Source organism: Cololabis saira, chromosome 4 (assembly GCF_033807715.1).
Source record: "Cololabis saira isolate AMF1-May2022 chromosome 4, fColSai1.1, whole genome shotgun sequence".
NCBI lineage: Eukaryota > Metazoa > Chordata > Actinopteri > Beloniformes > Belonidae > Cololabis > Cololabis saira.
The window spans coordinates 42,937,693-42,956,467 of NC_084590.1; the positions used below are offsets into that span (position 1 = coordinate 42,937,693).

An 18,775-nucleotide genomic window follows, 5' to 3' on the forward strand; every position below is an offset into this window, starting at 1 on the left:
TGTGTGTGTGTGTGTGTGTAGGTCTACTTTGAGGTTCTCAGTGCGATCCAGTCGTGTTTAGTCTACCGGTCCTACATGTCACACACCCCAGGCATTTGGTCTGGAGCTGTTTCAGCAAGACAACGCGATTCCTGCTGCACCGACTCGCCAACATAGAGCCTGATTGATTGATTGATTGATTGATTGTTTGATTGATTGATTGACCAGGATGAATCCAAATCGTGCAGCAAAAAAAAACTTTAAAATAATTGTTTTAAACCACATATGATGCTTTAACTGGCTTCTGGAAATGCTCCACACATGGTAGGAAGATTTGACGCCACCAAACGTTGCAGGAAGTTGCATTCCTTTAAAGCAGCACAACGTAACTTTCAGCTTTTGTTGAGTTTGGCGGCTCCTTTGGACAAAAGCGGTAGTGCTTTACCAGTAGTGTGGAAGGGTTCCTACCATGCTCCTCAAAGTTACATAGTGCCAGTGAAGGTGATACAGACCCCTCAGACCATGACAGAGGTTCATTAAACCTGTTGGTAAGTTGATGTACCATCACAATGACTCTGGAAATATGATATTAAGGTGAAAAAGTTACATAGTGCTGCTTTAAAATATGTATATTTTATTATACTGCTGACCTCTGCAAAAAAAAAGCTTGACATGAACAGACGAAGCTGCAAGAATGATAAATAAAGCAGATGAAACATTTCTTCCCCAGATTTTTAAGCCTTTTTAATAAGAAAAAATGAAACATGAATCATTTTAATCACATTTAAACCAACAAGGAACAACAGCAACAACAACGAAAACAACAACAAAAAAAACCCCAATATATTATATCAGCACACTTTCAGAGTGTGAAGGGCAACGTAGCTTAAATAAGACATTTCTCTTTTAAACTAAAGTATGCTCCGTAAAGGACACGGCGTGACCTGAAACTGTTTGTCAGAATAATCCTCCAGCAGATCATCGATACCTCCACCTCTTATCAGATCAGCAGTCGGCTGAAGAAAAGGCACTTTTAGGACATCGGGGGGTCATTTGACACCCTTCAACTTTGTTACACTGATCCCATTGAGCTGATGGATTGACAGTGTAAGGAGGGCGTACCTAAGCATTGTTGTAACACACACAGACACACACACACACACACAGACACACACACACATGCACACACACACAACCACACACACTATCAGCCCACCTGGCCTCTGGGAGCTCCATAGTGCAAAGTACTGTATGTAAATCATCCCATAGTGCATCTCTCCTCCCCGCCCGCCACTGTTTTAGTAACTGACAGGACTCCTCTTTCAAAATGTTACAGTCTGCAGAGAAACATTGAGTTTTGACGGGTTTTTAAACGTAATAACAGGACATCGTTTCATGGCCGTGACCAATAAAAGCACAGAAAAACGTCTTCTTTTTTATTTTCTTTGTAGCTTTGTTGTTTTTTTTTAAAGCTTTTGACCACAGTTTCTTTGTCTCCTACCATCAGAATGAAAGTTTTCAGTGAGGAACAAAAAGGAGGCATTTAAAACTGAAAGTACAGACCTGACAAGCTGCACTGGCGACGATGGATGCCCAATGGGACTGTTTTTTTTTATTATAATGACCAATGTTGTAACACAAAACACGAGCTCCACAGCCTCCCAATCCAAGTAACACCTTCCTGAAGCAGTAACCTGACGCACACATTCACACACAAAACCCCTCACATGTGGGTTGTAACTGGCTGACAGAGCACTTCAAAAGATATATTAAAATTTATTCCCTTCATAAATAAATGCAAAGGTCCTCCTCCCCGGCATATTAACCTCTATTTACATTTTATACAAAGTTAACTTTTTGCTCCTGCGACAGGCAGAGATGGGGTCTTTTCATCCAGCGTCACATGTCTGTCCTCTTGTAACCAACAGTGTCCTTCTTCGTTAAAAAAAAAAACAAAACAGATCTGTTCATCAAATGAAATAAAATGGGAAAAAAAACATTTTTTTTTTTTTTTTTTTACATTTTTTTTAAAGTTTATAGGTTCCTGAATTAGGTCGGTCGCTACAGACGAGTCCTCTGGTGGCCTCCGGACATAAACCAGGCGGGGGGAGAGGGAGAAAGAGGAAGATAAGCAGAGCTTTGGTGTCCATTTTAGAAAACAGAAACAGAAGTCTCCATCTTAGCTCACCTTTACATACAGGTGTGTGTTTGTGTGTGTGTGTTTGTGTGTGTGTGTGCGTGCATGTGTGTTTGTGGGACCCATGTTAGGAGGCGTTGAGCACCGAGCGGCTGTACAGAGTTTGGTAGTAAGCGCCAGAGTCCATGGCGGCGGGACCCGGACTGTCGTAGATCTGCTTGGCGGCCACGGAGGAGCCGCCCGTGTAGCTGTTGTAGGCCATGACCTGGTCCTGGTAGGACTTCAGGTCCATCTTCTGCTCGTTGGACATGAGGTTGGTGATGGAGAACGGGTGGTTGAAGTTGTAGTGGGGGTCCAGGGACTTGAGGGCGTCGCTCTGCAGGTCCATGTGCTGCTGCATGGTGCCGGGGAGGAGGTGGGAGCTGGCGCCGAGCGGCTGGGAGTGCAGCAGCGGGTTGGAGGAGGAGGAGGTGCAGGACAGGGACAGGGAGGATGGAGGGATGGAGGAGGAGGTGGAGGAGGAGGACGGAGGCAGGGAGACGGGCGGGCTGTGGAGGTGTGAGGAGGACAGCTGAGGACAGTCAAGTGAAACCAGAGCGTTCCTCTGGTGCGTCTGGTCGTCGGAGGAGCCCGGGTGGGAGTTGTCTGAGTGGGCGGAGTCGGCGCCCTCCGATCCCCCTGCAGGGCTGTGATCCTCCACCAGGTGATCCCCGCCGTGCCCTCCTTTCCCCGAGCTCCCCTCCTGGCTCTTGCCTCCCTTTTTGGCGCTCTTGTCCTCGATCTTAAAGCGCTTCTGGCGCCGCAGGTAGCAGCCGTTCTCGAACATGTTGCCGGACTGCGGGTGCAGCGTCCAGTACGAGCCCTTGCCCGGTTTGTCCGGGGAGCGGGCCACCTTCACGAAGCAGTCGTTGAAGGACAGCGAGTGGCGGATGGAGTTCTGCCAGCGCTGCTGGTTCTCGCGGTAGTAGGGGAACAGGTCCATGATCCACTGGTAGATCTCGTTCAGCGTGAGCATCTTGCTGCCGCTCTGCTGGATGGCCATGGTGATGAGGGAGATATAGGAGTACGGCGGCTTGGCGTGGGTCAGGGAGCGCCGGTACGGCTTCGGGGGGATCTCCTTGGGCCCAGCCCGACTCAAGGTGCCGGTGGACGGGTATCCCAGCTGGCTCATGGACTGGCCCATGTTCTGGTAGTGGGGCAGGGAGCCCAGGGAGCCCGGAGCCGCGGGGCCCAGCTGGGTCAGGGAGCCCGCGCTGAGAGACGAGGCCACCGGAGAGAGGGACATGTGGTTGGGCCCGGAGCCCATGGACGCCAGCGGGGAGCTGCTGAGGCTGGAGGTCGGGTACGGCACGTTCATACCTGCGGGGGAGCCGGTGGCCGGGTTCAGGTTGATGTAGTTGGTGATGGTGCCCATGGAGCCCATGGAGCCCAGCCCAGAGTTCATGGCAACGGGAGAGGAATACATCTGGAAGTCGAGAGGAACACAACACAGCAGAGTTAGTCACAGCAGAGACGATAGCAGCTCCTTTTAAAACAAAATAATAATAAGATTGACTAAATTTAATGCAGCTTTTGAACTTTTTGGAATCATTTTATCGTGGTTAATAGATCTTATTTAGGTTTACAGTGCAAAACAGATGTGAAAGGAAAGCAGTTTGGCTCTGTATTTTAAAAGTGTCTCTTATCAATGCACAATGAAGCTCTCAGTGTGCGAGGGAGACATGGATTTCACACTGATGTGTCAACCTGAAAATGCGTAAAAAGCGCGTCATGGTTCTCGGCTCAGACGGCCTCTGCACGGAAAAAACGGGCTGTTCCAACTTTAAACTACAAAACCACTCTTATTTACATATACATTTATATTTAACAAGACAAATAATTTAGTTGTCCAAATAATAGTTTGTTTGTTTTCGTCTTAAAAGCTGAAGCGAATTTTACATTTAAAGGTGCGTGGAGGAAAATAAAACCGGCGGAGGATGAAAGGTATCAGAGCCCGTTTACTGATTGCTGGTTAAATATTGCCAGACTCTTTCTTCGTGGTAATTTCATCAGGTCGATTTGAGGTGGGAATTGAAGTTGCTGATGGAATTAACTCTAATTGAATTAGTGAAAGAGAAAAAAGTAATGTAACACCTGAAGAGTCGCAACACTTCAGCCGCTGCTGAGACACAAAGAAGGCGGTCTATTCATGAGCAAATAACATATAAAGTCAACAAATAACTTAGAACAGAATAAAAAAAGAAACTGAAGTTTAGGCCAAATACAACAGAATCGAAATATTAAAAGTCTGTGGTTTGTTTTTAGTTTTAATCTTTTGTTTAGGATAGTTATTGAATATTAAAGCCGGGGTTCTGCAAAGTAAGATTTTTGTGCTTTGGGGAATTCCTCTTTGTGTAAAAATGTATTAAATGTTAATTCCGAATATTCAGAATAATGAACACATGTTTTTTTATATGATATATTTATAAAATAATTAGATAAATGGTCGTAGGAGTGTTTATAACGGTTTTTCTCTTGAAATAGTAATTTAGGATGTGCGCAAAAAACGTTTTGCATAGACGATCCGCTTTTCTAAAATAAATTTAAGAACAAACTCCTTTATAAAACTACTTTTAGAGCATCTAAAACAAGCTAAAATAATACCTGAAGACAGACCTTCAGTATCCGAGCCAGTTTATGGTCAGATCATTGCTTTATCATTTACATGTGAGCGCGTAAAGGCGGCTTTACCTCGTTGGCCTCGCTGTAGAAAGTATTCCACTCTGGTAAATCATGGGTTTCCATCTTCACAGAGCTCAACATCCCCAACAACCGTCTTTAGAGGGAACTTTTTTTTGATGACCTAATTCTTTTAAAGATATCACAATATATAAAATCCTCAGCACGGCGTGGGCTTTTGAGGGAAAATCCAGACCAGAACGATGTCTCCTTTTCGCCAAGAAAAATAAAAATCTTTTCTTAAGCATGCAGATAATTGCAAACAATCGCAGTGTGGCAATTCTCCTGGGAAAAGTCAATATTTCTTATTTGTCAGTCATCCATTGTTTCTGAACCTGAATCTTGATGTGGCAGCAGACGCAGAGTTCTTATTGTGGGCCCTTGTTTCTCTGTCAGCCGGGGCCCTCACAACGCGGCCAGAGACGGACGGAGGTGCAGCGCGCAAATACAGTCCACAAGTCTCCACGTCCTCCTCTTATAAGCTGCTGGCGGGGCCCGCCCCGATCCCGACATTTGAATACCGAGTTAGGAACCAGGAAGGGCCCCGCAAAAAGACCGATGTGGCCCCCTGGCGTGCTGTATATTGGCCCAGCGGCTGCACCGGGGCCACCCGGGCGGGCGGAGACCTTCCAGGGAGACTATCTATTATTATTGTTAGATATGGTATTAGGCCTAAAGCGGGTTTATAGGTCTGTTCTGCGGCTATAATGAGTTATGGAGAAACTATTCAGCCAATATTTCTTTTAACTTAAGTCCTGTTCTTTCAGTTTCCTTTTGTGGAATTATAATGAATTTGCTATGAACGCAAAAAACAGTCAATTGTTGCATGAATATCAAATATTAAACCACTTTAAGCCAGTTAAAGCAAAAGCAAAAGAAAAAAAAAGTTAATCTATAATCTCCTGTCGCTTTTCTGTGGCTTTGTGGTTTCCTTTCACCTAAAACCTGTTTTCAGATCCTGGTTTTTGATAGCCAAATATTTATAAAAGATGAATAAAAAGGTTATATTTGACTTTATAATTGCCAATATCAAACCATCACGGATCATAATCTGAAACAGGACCGACAACAAAGAGTAAATTCTTGTCACAAAAACACTAAAATAGCACTATAAAGTCAACAGAGCTCAACGATATCCTGCTTGACTAATGTGCGCGTAAAGTGTGCGTAAACTGCGTTTCTTTGATAATGCCAGCCTTGCGTATCTCTCTGCAGCAGCTCATGTGAGCGGCCTGTGCGTATTGGACTTCAGCTGAATGCGAGAGGCCTCATCTTCTGAAGAACTCCATCCCAGAGCTTCTTTTTTGTTTTTTGTTTTTTTTTTTACAAAGGCGCATTCCCGACCAGACGCCGAGGAGAAATACAATAAATAATGTAATCCTGGCGTAATGCATATACAGGCCTCCCGCGTCGCGGAATACACATCTGGGGCCGCAGCAGACGGACGGCCGTGAATGTCAATGCCTGGGCCTAACGGCCACTCAATGAACATGTAATTGATGCGCATGCAGGAGGTCCGAGGGATTAGGTGGTGAGAAAAGATCCCGGCCATGCAACAGGAAGGGAAATCCGCGCCACGGTGCAGAAATGCAGAGCTCAGCAGCCGACGGGACGCAGATTCAAAGTTAGAAATCTTTCAAGCAGAGAAAGCTTGAGTTTCAGACGTGAAAAGACGTCATAGAGCCATCACCCATGAGGACGTGCTGCCTTCACCGAAACAAAACATAAAATACAACCTGAAGAGGAAAGATTATGTAGTGTGCGTGATTTAAATGTTGTTGAGGATGAACTTCATTTTTTGTTTTTTTTTGCCCATTATATGATGAAGCCAGGCAGCTTTTATTTCAGAAAATGCAAGATTGTGAGTTGTTTTGGAATGGGGATGATGCTAAATTGGAATGGTTTTTCAAAGGACAAATTATATGGAAACTGAGAAAGGATCTGTAATTTGATCTGTAATGTATAAGTGGAATTTATAATTTTGTGTTTTTGTTTGTACGCAGCTGATGTTTGTTTGCTGGCGTAGTGTATCTGTGTCTTGTAAACCCTTATAGGCTGGAACTTTAGAGGTGTATGACACATTAATACACAACAATTCAATTCATTCAATTCATCCAACCTGCGTGTGATTTCATAATTACTGGCTACCTTTGTCAGGCGCTCTGCGCGTCATCAGCTGAACGATGTTTGCAAAAAGCTGTCAAGTCGATTAACACGTGGAATGAGCTCACACCTCCGTGTCTGTAATGATGCAATTAAGCCTGAAAGAGATTACCTTTAACGCGGCCCTGCAACATAGAACTGTTACACATTCTGACCAAACCGAGCTCTGAGATGAAGATCTGCGTGGGGCTTTAACCTGTTCACCCCGAGGGGTTTGGAGGTGAATTTCAACAACATCTCCACAATTATAAGGACAATATGCATAATCTTGGTCTCAATCGATAGCTAAGACCTCACAGCATACATTTCCAGTGTCACAAAAAGTGTCAATGTTCACACGCCTGAGCAAATTGTGATAAACCAAAGGAAAAAAAATGAAATTTTTATCCTCGTCTAATTTCTTTTTAGTTTGCACAGTGAAAAACACCATGATAGCAATTCATATAATTATAAAGACACCAGTGCTTGAATTCGGCAACTCCTTGACTACAACTGTACCAAGTTACATGAAAATAGCTTAAAGCACAAAGATATTTATAAAGGTTTTAGTGTGGATAGTACCAGGCGGACTCTCCATTTGGGCACTTGGTTACCTTGTGGATTAACCTGGGAATGAAATGAAATGAAACGAAAGGAAAATGAAAGACTGAGCGCAAAATTTAGACTGCAATCCAGCAACGTCACTACTTGAACATTGGAGTTTGCTTGGGTTTCTCTTGGATCCTGCATTGGAGCATCAGGTTCATATTTGAAATATTATTCGGCCAATTGTTGCTACTTTGAACGTTACAGGTGGAAATGCTGTGAAAGTAAAGACAGAAATGTTGAAAACAGTCTCATTTACCGCCTCCCCGCATTTCTGATCGCCTGCGTCCAAACCGGGCCTTTAATCAACATCCCTGCTCAGTGTAACCTCTCAGATCCCTTTTCTCTGTCTTAGTCTGCGATCCGTGTTGTCATGTAAATGTGGCGTCCATTGTCCATTAACACCTCCATAATTGGTTTAACAATAGTCGTAATGAGTTAACACTAATGGAGGAAACGACAGATCGGTGGTGGTGGGAGATGCATGAGGACCGACCAGGGACCCCCCCAACTCGAGCTGGTTAGGTTCAGGCTGAATTAACGATTTTAACTGGTAAAAATGGGATTCTGTCCTCAATTCAATCCCTCGAGGCTGGAAACCTGCAGATGGATCTGTTGTCTGCTCGTTGTGGACAGCAGCGCCACCTGGTGGCGACCCCGCAGGTCTGCGTCCTCTCTTTATCTTATAAAGATGCTTGTTTCTTTACATGATCAACGTCGTCCAAAAGCAGAAATTTAACTATGGAGCTCCAAACAAACTACAAAAAGACACGAATTTAGTTGGGCTACTTCTATAAAAGTAATCTTTAACCTTAAATTAAAAAAAGCATGATCCAAACAAACAGGTCGGGAAGTTCTTTTTGAAACTGAGATGTTACATGAAGAAATGAGTGGAAAAACATAATAAAAAAGGCAAAGACGTACAAGTTTCCATCCCGTTTATTCCTGGTTTCTATTTTGTACATGAAGCTGCAGTAAAACCAACAGACCTACACAAAATAAAAGGACAAAAGAAACTTGAAACAGAGAGGGATGCACAGAAAACAACAAGCGGCTGGTCGACTTTACAAAGGCTTCACATGAAAGGAGAAGCCGTCCGATGGCGACGGAGGGGAAACAGATCGGGGTTAATCATTGACTGGACTATAAAGAGTTCATTGCACTCCTCCTTCCCCTGAGGATCCCAGACACATACGGATGGTAAACATTTTAAAAAGGCACTTAACAAGGGATTGCATTACGTATCAGTGCATCATCTACTTAAAAGACAGTTCTGCACCACAGACCCACCCTGCACGAGTCCCTGCAGCGAGCGCAGCAGGACGCCGTAAACCGCAGCAGCTCCGTTAGGAAAATCAGCGCTGGAAATAAACAAATATGTTTTTCTTTTTCTTACCTCCCTCCCATAAAACATTTCCACCCAGAAGCATCAACGTGGGTATAAACTACCTTTGGCTTGTGTGAGCTTCTGTACTGATGCTGCACATGAAGAGAGGATCAACCCAGAGCACCACCTCATTGAAACACGTCACCAGCATCAAATCCATCAGTTTAGTCTCTTAAAATCCCTGCAACATGTTTATGTATCAATACAAATTAGAAAAAAAAAAAGAAAAAACAAATACAATCAATTTATTTAGTTACACAACACGTCTGCTTGACCTTCGGGTTCATTTGTGGGAAGAAAATTATTCATTTCAATCTTGACAATTAACAAAAATATTGGTTTTCAGGTGGATTTTCCCCTAAAAAGGTCTAAGAAATGATAAACAATTGTTCTTAATATACTCCAAACTGTTGCATATACTATGACTAAGGGATTGCACATATATACTGATACATCTCTTTACAGTATACAACATTTAAGGTTCTAGTAGAAAATATAGTCCTAGGCTTATCGATAGATATTCTAGTGTACATTCAGGGTGAAGCGTGGGCCGGACTCGTATGTGAGCGTATGAAATACAGTCGAATGCTGAGTGTTGGTGGCTGGTTGAACCAGCTTAACTGGTTGTTTCCATAAACTTTCTCTGAGTCCCATCAGATCGATTAGTAGAGGCACACGGAGAAATGTCACCACTTTCATGTCACTTTTTTTTTTTTTTTGAAATCTAAACGTTGTCGTGTCTGGTGAGTTTGTCCTCAAAGAGGGAAAACATGTTTTCCTCTGACGGAGTGCGAGCAGATAATTTTTGTCCCCGACTGCTGAGCTCCCGTTCGTCCGCGCAGGTCGGGTCTGAGCTGCCGATGTTTAATGATAGTTAACAACCGACGCTACCGTTTCCACATGTGGAGCAAACGCATGCCTGATATTACTCTTAGGAGTGTGTTAGATGCTGCGGCTGCTGCTGCTACGACCGAGCTCACGCCGAGGACTCAGACTGGCATCTTTCAGCTCATCTGGGCACCCACGCACATATTTAGATGTTTAAAAATGCTGATACTTTGACCTGATTCTCAGAAGTCTGGAGTTGACAGCGATGCGTCGGCTCACCTCGCTGGTTGTGAACCAGAAGCAGAAGAGCAGAGCAAACTAGATCGGCAGGGAGGAGGAGGTGAGATCTTGGGATTTTAAGCATCTTTCAAATCATTTCGAAGGTGTTCATTTCATTTGGAGGAAGTGAGGATAATTCAGGTGTTTCACTCTGTTTCTTTCGTGGCTTTGATGCATCGGGCATGAACAATCAACTACGATTATTAGCTGAGAACATGTAGCGAGAGCCGGCTGTCGATTAGAGCTGATCATCTGAATCCAAAAGCACCTAGTTCCATACGTTATGTTAGTCACCGTCTCAGGGAACTCTGCTGGACTGAAAACAGCCAATATAAATCATTCCCCAGACGTCCTAAAGGTGCAATGCAAAACAATCTAATGGTAAGAGCAGTCGTTGGAGTTAAACTTTACATTCTCTTCACATGAATACGATATGATCCAGGAAAAAAAAAAAAGCTACCTTTTTCTAAGAGGAGAAAACAAAACCCAAAACAAATGTGAAAGCAGTCTTTGCAGCTTGACAGGGCGAGCTGCCGAGGCCTGGCGACGCTGACGGGACTCAGCTGTGAGTGGGTTGAGACCTGCGTGATGTGGGCGGCCGACGTGGCTGTTGTGGGTCCCTCAGCAGTCCAGTGTACACACCTCCTCCTGCGCGGATACGAGTCTGGGGCAACAAACGGCAAGTCAAAACGCAGTACGGGACAAGGTTTCCACATATCTACTGTAAGTATTTGAAAAAACTGAGAAAAAAAAGTCCATCTCATTAATAAAGCTGTAGCAACCAAACAGAGTTGTTCTTTCCTAAGAAAGCGTTTTGCATTTGCTTGGGAAAAAAAGAAGCTTTGTTTTTGGTGTTAATTTTTTTCTGTCTTACGTGGTATTAGGGCTGGGCGATATATCGAGATTTTAATATATATCGATATATTTTCAAACGCGATATGGTACGAGACAATATCGTTTATATCAATTTTAAAAAAAAAAAAAAAAAAAAAAAAAAGTATGATTTTGATATAGCTTATTTTGTGACAAATTGACTTGAATGTTTTATTTGAGATTTGCACAACTGTCAACCTCAGTGGAAAAGTCTGCCTGTTACTGTCTACATTGTATTAATTGCAGAGTGTATTTTAATTTAATTGTTATGCATGAGATATTTGTTTTATTTTATTCAAGAAGCATTTTTATTCTATATATGCAGGCAGTTTATTTTTATTTCATTCGTTTTATACATTTTGATATTGTGCAGATCTCTGTTAATAAAGGAACCTGTGTGACATTTGGCACGAGGCATTGTATTAAAACTGACTGTTTTTTTAAGGGTTTGCCTCAGAAAAAATGAAGCTAACAGAGATGCTATGCTATAATGCTTTGGGGGAAACCCCAATTATGGCACAGAAAAAATATCGATATATATCGAGTATCGCCATTCAGCTAGAAAATATCGAGATATGACTTTTGGTCCATATCGCCCAGCCCTACGTGGTATTTTACTTTTTTTTTGGTCCTGCTTTAAGGTATAATTTTTTCTGCTTTTTGAGGTGTTTTTTTTTTCCGGCCATACGCCACCAAAGGTGATTCCATCTCAGCTGCACACCGTGTGGATCCAATATTTTCACACAAAGCTGCCTGAATGCATTTTATATGCATCATCTTGTATCCATGGAGCAATATATGTACAACTGCTCCTGGAGAAACATGGCTATGTTGAGGAGAACGGGTTTCCCGTCTGAACAACAGTCCTCAGCTGTCTGCGCAAAGTCGACAAACTAATGGTGATTCCATCTATGTGGCTTAAGGACAGGACTCCCTCCCAGTGTCTTAAACCCAGATCAAAGTTAAACTTGGTTAAACTAAACAAGTAGGTAGTGTTGTTTCTGGTGTTGTTTATTATATTTTTGTTACCTTATAGACTCAAGAAAACATTCATTCCAGATACAGAAGACTCTAATTTGAGTTTACAACAAATTTATTTCTCCCCATCTTTTTCTTTTTCAACTACACATTGGGTTTTCTTTTCCACGTCTATGTAGGAAAGTGTATCCAAAGATGGTCTCTTCTTCTTCTCCAGCCCCAGAGCAGATCCTCACGTTTCTCTATGTAACTTTGTTTTTAATTGACGTGAACCTAGATCTCTGCGTTAACGGCATCAGCCTCTAACTCTGCAGCTGCATCTTCTGGATCTGATTCCCCGCTGCAGCGACTGGGATTGAGGACTAACGTCACCCAGCAGAACTAAACCAGAGAAACTACTGAAAACATGGACATTAAGGATCTTTGTTAGAACATTTCGTCTCGTTTTGGTCAACGAAAATGAAGATACATTTTAGCAGAGTTTTTATTTTGTAATCTACATTTTAGTCTTGTTTTTATTCCTCTACGATATTGTATTATATATTTAATTATCGTTATCGTCACATGACCAGTATTTCCGTTGCGTCTCGTTTTCCTCAGGTGATCAAGGTTCATTGACGACGATATTTATTCATAGTTTTCGTTGACGAAAGAAACTTTACAAGTCGATCGCGTTTGCTTGCTTCCATCAAATCAAGGTCTCAGTAAAAGAGGGCTGAAAAAATTACCACAAAAAATAGAAAAAAACATAGCGAAAAACAGATTTTTTTTCTCTCAGTGAATGCAATACACTTCTGTAGTTTCCTGTTTGTTAACCCAGAATAAAACAGATCTGCTGAATCACAAACTCACTGAAAATCCATTTGTGTTCATGAGATCTTGTAGTAGCTCAAATCAAAGTATTTTGACCTCAACATTCAAATATTTGCAGTCATGCAAGTTCAGACGTGCAGTTGTTGCACTAAAGTAAATGCCGACATCTGTTGGGTGAAACCCGGTCGGTGTGTGAGGACCTGCCTGTTGCTTCGCTGCATGTTGGTTGTCTTTGAAATCACCATCACGTCTCTCGCTCCTTCTTGACGGTGATGTCCCCGCCTCCTGCTCCACCTCCACCTCCAGCTGCTCCACCCCCCGCTCCAGATGTTGCTGCAGCCCCCGGCCCCGTGCTGGCTCCGGGTGGAGCGGCTGAGCCGGACCCGGATCCGCCGGTGCCCAGGATGGTGGAGACCTCTCCCTGCATGAAGGCCCAGGGGGGGCTGTTGGGGGAGTTGTCCAGCGGGCAGCGCTCGCCGCTGGGGCAGTACACCTCGCCGTCGCCGCGGCGACTCTGGATGTACACCCTGGTGCAGGGGAAGCAGAACCTGCGTGCGGAAGATAAAGGCACAGATTTACTAATAATTAATGGATGGATTGATCTGGTTAGTTGTGTGTCCCAAGAACAAGAACCAGAACCAAGCAAGGTGAGGCAGTTCAGTTATTCTGCTCCTCACCGGTGGAACAAACTTCCTGTAGACCTGAGGTCTGCTCCAACTGTAGATCCTTTAAATCAGGCCTAAAAACATTACTGTTTACTGAAACGTACTCTTAAATTAAATACTTACCTGCTGTACTCTACTGCCCTTATTTTTTAACAACTTCTGCTTTTTATTACTTTACCTCTTTACCATTTTATTTGTTATTTACTGTTTAATTATGTCTTGCTGCTTTTAATGTTGATGTAAAGCACTTTGAATTACCTTGTGTTGAACAAATAAACTTGACAAGGAAATGTCACAAGGTGCTTCATAAAAAATAAAACATCAATAATAACACGAATAAGACACTATAAAAATAATAAAATTAAAAATACAATAAAAACAAGATAAAAAAAACTTCTAAAAGTATATAAAATCAACATGATGGTCATAAAACAACCAACTCACTACTAATGTTTAACAGGTAGGTTTTAACTTTGCTCTTAAAAATATTTATATATATATGTTTGCAATTATTTAAACCTGGGTTCAGTGAGTGAAACTAATTTGACAGGCTGCAACTGCTTACTTGGTGTGAATAAAAGCTCAAAACAAACAATTATATAAATTAATTTGTTTAAAGCGGTCCATATTTCAGTAGTACTTTAATAGATGAATGGTCCCACCTGTGTCCCGGCACTGACGGACACTGGACGAAGTGCGTGTCCTCCAGCCGCTCGTGGCACAGCGTGCAGGACAGGCTGCTCCCGGCGGACAGGTTGCTGCCGGCGGAGGCCGAGCCCAGCTCCGAGGCGCCGCTGTTGGGCAAGGCAGCGGCGGTGGTGGCCGCCTCGGCGGAGGTGCCGGAGCCCAGCGGCTCCCCGCCGGACCTGGCGGCCGGGGGCCGCGGCTGCCGGGCCGGGGACGAGGCCGGCTTGGGGCTGGTCTGGCTCACCCCTCCGGCCATGGAGAAGGAGGAGGAGGAGGAGGCGGACGAGAAGGAGGAGGAGGAGGAGGGGAGGCTGGTGCTCCTGCTGGTGCTGGTGCCGGCCACGGCGTGGCTCTGGACCTGGGTCAGGGTCTTGGGCTGGCCCTGGCTCTGGCCGTGGCCGTGGGGGGAGCTGAGCTCCCGCTCCAGCTCCGTGGTGATGAAGGGCGACACCCCCAGACCCAGGCCCAGCTGCCGCCGGCTCATCTCGGCCAGCACCGGCGCGGGGAACATCATGGGGCCGCTCATGGGGGCCGTCCTGGCGGTGAGGCCGGTGATGAGCCCGTGGGGGAGCCCGGGGGCCACCAGCCCGGGGGCCACCAGCACAGGGGCCCCCGGGCTGGGGGCCACCAGGCTGGGGGGCACGGCGGCGCCCAGCATGGGTCTGCCGCGGCCGCCCCGCTGCTCCCCGTGCAGCCTGCCGCCGCCACCGTCCCCCCCGCCGTGCTTCCCCAGCGCGGGCCCCGGGGAGCGCGCGTGGCCGTCCTGCGCGTGGCCGTGGGCGCGCCGGAGCTGGCGCGCGCCGGCCACCAGGAACTCCACCTAGAAGGTCACAACTTGTTAAAGATTATGAAATAATAAATATAATAATATTTATTTCGGTCAATCACAAGCATAAAAATCAACAAACAAGATAACAAACATCCACAGGTTTTTCCCTGGTCAACATTGTGATTATTTTGACCGAAAAGGTCTGGGCTTGAAGCATAAAGCTTATGTTGCCCACCTTTTAACAGAATAAAATATACAAAAAGAACAAATGAAGTATCACGAGGTTACACAAAATAATAATAATAGTAAAAAAAAAAAAAAATAAATAATAATAATAATAATAATAATAATAATATTAGCTGTAATAACTGTCATAATAGTAATAATAATAATGATAGCTCTGAAAACAGAAAGTGAAAAGATGCTAAAGAAACCGACAAAACCAATTTAGGTTGTCATTTCATCTCATACATGTGTACATTCTTCTTTGTTTGGTTATTCTGCTTTTATATATGTGTCCATTACCTTTGCTTTGAATAATATCTTGTATGCTTTTATTGAGTTTGCTCATTTAAGGTTGTTGTCTGGTGAGTTCCACAGTTTTACTCCTAAAACAGATATACATCTGCCCTTTGTATTTGTTCTTATTGTTGTCTTAAACATTGCTGTTTTGTATGTTGCAATAATGAAAAAAATTATAAAAACACTGAATTACAAAAAAAAAAAGTGCTCTAATGTATGGAGATATTGAAACAGCAAAAAAAAAAAGAAAAAGGAACTCCACCTGATTGGCCCCCTCGTAGTTGACGCAGCCGCGGCACACCACCTCGCTGAAGTCCCACACCACCGTCCACGGCATCTTGGGCAGGTCGCACAGGTAGCACCACTGCCGCCTGGAGGCGGAGGAGCCGCCGGAGGAGGAGGAGGACGAGGAAGGGGACGACATGGCTCCACCTGGCTCACCTTTCTGTATTCTGTAATTTGCAAAATGGGAAGAGGCGTGTCACTAGTGAGAAGAATCTCCAAATTTTTATCTCTAGATGTTAGGAGACAGGTTTTGAATGCTTTGGTTTTGTCGCAACCGGATTATTGTTTTGTAGTTTGATCAAATACTTCAGTTAAAAATGGGAAGAAATTACAAGTGGCACCAAATAAAGCTGCACGCTGTGCTATTGTGTCCTTATAGATCTAATGTGTCCAGCAGCAAAAGAATCTAGGCTGGTTATCTATAAGACAACGGTCTATGTATAATTTGTTAAATTTTCGGAGAAATATACTGGTGACACGATCTCCGAAACAACCGTATGACAGATTATACTATAATTTTGCTCACCATGGTTACAGTACAAGAATCACATCAGGAAGGAGGTTCATACTACCGTGGGTGAGAACAGGTTTGATTCAGAGAACTGTTTTTTACAGAGCCATGGTTGGCTGGAACTCTATACCAGTTCATATTTCTCATGCAGGTAGCAAAGATTGGTTTAAGTTTCAGTTGAAACAATATCTTTTAAAATTTAATGAATGATGATTTGACATTTAGAAGAAACAAAGTGAAGGTTGAATAGAATTATAGGTCGTGTAAACCCTATCATAATAAAGGTGAAATGTTGTCACAGAATTCTAAGATAAGACTACATTAGAATTAGTTTTAATTGATAGAGTATTACAATTTAGGTTTTTAGGTGTTATTATGGATGAGAAATTGACATGGAAAGCTCATATAGCTCATGTAAAATCAAAAGTGTGCAAAAATATTTTTGTTTTGAATAAGGCTAAGTTTGTGTTAAATCATACAGTAATGAGAATTTTATATTGTTCATTAATTTTGCCTTATTTAACTTATTTTATATTTAACATATCCAACTAATATGAATCCTTTATTTTTATTACAGAAAAGAGCACTTCGAGTTATTTACAATACGCATTACAGAGAACACACCAACAGATTATTTTTTTCTCGATGATTTGGTTAAATTACAGACACTCACAATCATGTAACAGCTAAATGTAAAGCATTACCAGAAAACGTACATGTTTACTTTCAGTTCAAATAATGAAGATAGTCATAGAAAATGTAATTTTAAACATCTATTTGCCCGAACAACTTTAAAGCAGATGAGCGTTTTTATTGTTGGAATTAAGTTATGGAATTCATTACATTATGATTTAAAGGGCTTTATAAACATATTTCAGTTTAAAAGAAATTTAAAGAGAAAAAAATATGTATGGAGACAGACAATCTATCTTTGATTTTTTTGTTTTTCTTTCTTTGTGATATTAACTAAGTAATTGTGCAGACCATCTGTTATTATTGTTCAATTTTGCTTTGAGGAAGGGGCAGGTATAATAAGATTTTCTTCTTCCTGCTCCTTTCTGGTTATGGAATATGCTTTTGATTGTGTTGTCATTTTACTTTTTTTTGTTTGCATATTTCCATGATCGGAATAAATAAAAATGAAATGAAATGAAATAAGGTCATTTCAGGCAGGTATTGGTTATGGAGGTTTTATTTGATTTCATTTCTATGTATGTATGTCTGAGAATGATGGTGATTTAGTTCTCCTTTGTATTGATTGTGATTAAGGGAGTTGTGTCTATTATTGTTTTGTTTGTCATGTATAATGTATGTCTGTTGTGTATTAAGTGTTAATTTGTGTGTTGTGTGTATGTCGCACCCCAGGAAGAATAGCTAATGCTGTGGCTGATGCTGATGGGGATCCTAAATAAAACCAATAAAGCAAACAGACCTGGCTCACCTGGCTCACCTGCGCCGTCCACGCGTGTTAGCAGCAGTTAGCTCTGACAGGTGCACACTTGTTTTTTTCTACGCCGATTTTCTACCTTAACTGCTCCCACGGCACTCGGAATAAAGGTTACACATCACCCTAAATGTATGAAAAACAACTTAAAAGTCACGGCAGCGGGCGGTCTCCCTCCATACGTGAGTTTTGTTGACCCACTTCGTTGCAGTCAACTGTTTCCCCAACGTAACTCCGGGACGTTACGTAACCGAGCGAGGTGGATTGTGGGGGATTGAGTTCTCCCCGTCCTGAGTTTCAGCTCAAACATCACGCCGAGCTCGGATACCGAACTACAACCCGAACTAGAACGGACGTGACGCAATTTAAAAAGGTCACAGTTCATTTTTATGTCAACACATGTGCATTTTCCCGTAGCCAAAATATTAACTGAAAGAAAGTGTGGATGCTCGGTCCGGGTATTAAAGTATAATCAGAAACGGATTATACTTTAATACCCGGACCATGCTCCCTCATAAATTTTTAATTGTAAACAAGGTTAAGGAGGTATCCTTCAAAATTATCCATAAGTATTACCCGGCCAGTCATTATATGCAGAAATAAAAAAAAAAACATTAATACAAACTGCTCATTTTGTGAACTTTATCCATTTACATATGTTTTAGCATTTAATTTATTATTATTATTATTATTTAATTTTTTTCATTTAATTTACCTCTGTAGATTTATTATTGATCATCTCACCATGTCATTACTGTGTAAACCTGTTCAATTTTGCTAATAAAAAACAAAAAAACAGAAAAAGCTAAAATGTTGAAAACTTCCTCCCTTCGACACCCATGGCTTTTTTTTATAAATCTTTATTGACAAAGATCACAATATACAGTATGAAGATCACAATGTACAGTGAACAGTATAAGATAAGATAAGATAAGATAATCCTTTAATAGTCCCACAGAGGGGAAATTTGCAATACAGGTGGAACAGAGAACAGAACAGTGTATTATATAAAAACTTTGTAGAGGGTGCAAATATTCAGTCTTAATAGCCTTTTGATTAGAAGAATCAATAAGTGATTTAAAATAAATTTCCATTTCCTTCTGAAACGGTGCAATGTAGAAAGCACGTAGGTAGGCAACAGACAGTACACAA

General features: G+C 42.6%; 2 protein-coding genes across 4 annotated transcripts; both read right to left on the reverse strand.

Moving 5' to 3' along the window:
- Positions 1-708: 708 nt before the first annotated feature.
- foxa3 (forkhead box A3) lies at positions 709-5,269 on the reverse strand. Its single transcript, XM_061719852.1, has 2 exons — positions 4,847-5,269; positions 709-3,581 (listed from the first exon to the last, which is right to left on the reverse strand). The coding sequence occupies exons 1-2, from the start codon at positions 4,916-4,918 to the stop codon at positions 2,244-2,246; spliced, it is 1,410 nt and encodes a 469-aa protein (XP_061575836.1). The 5' UTR covers positions 4,919-5,269; the 3' UTR covers positions 709-2,243.
- A 3,234-nt stretch (positions 5,270-8,503) lies between these two features.
- On the reverse strand, positions 8,504-17,864 carry LOC133441992 (interferon regulatory factor 2-binding protein 1-like). Of its 3 annotated transcripts, none has more exons than XM_061719855.1 (5): positions 17,630-17,864; positions 15,646-15,835; positions 14,068-14,912; positions 12,945-13,288; positions 8,504-10,740 (listed from the first exon to the last, which is right to left on the reverse strand). In XM_061719855.1, the coding sequence occupies exons 2-4, from the start codon at positions 15,805-15,807 to the stop codon at positions 12,985-12,987; spliced, it is 1,311 nt and encodes a 436-aa protein (XP_061575839.1). In that variant the 5' UTR covers positions 15,808-15,835; positions 17,630-17,864; the 3' UTR covers positions 8,504-10,740; positions 12,945-12,984. The 3 variants fall into 3 exon arrangements, with proteins under 3 accessions (XP_061575839.1, XP_061575837.1, XP_061575838.1); XM_061719853.1 differs by having other exon boundaries at positions 17,621-17,864; XM_061719854.1 differs by having other exon boundaries at positions 17,612-17,864.
- Positions 17,865-18,775: the final 911 nt, after the last annotated feature.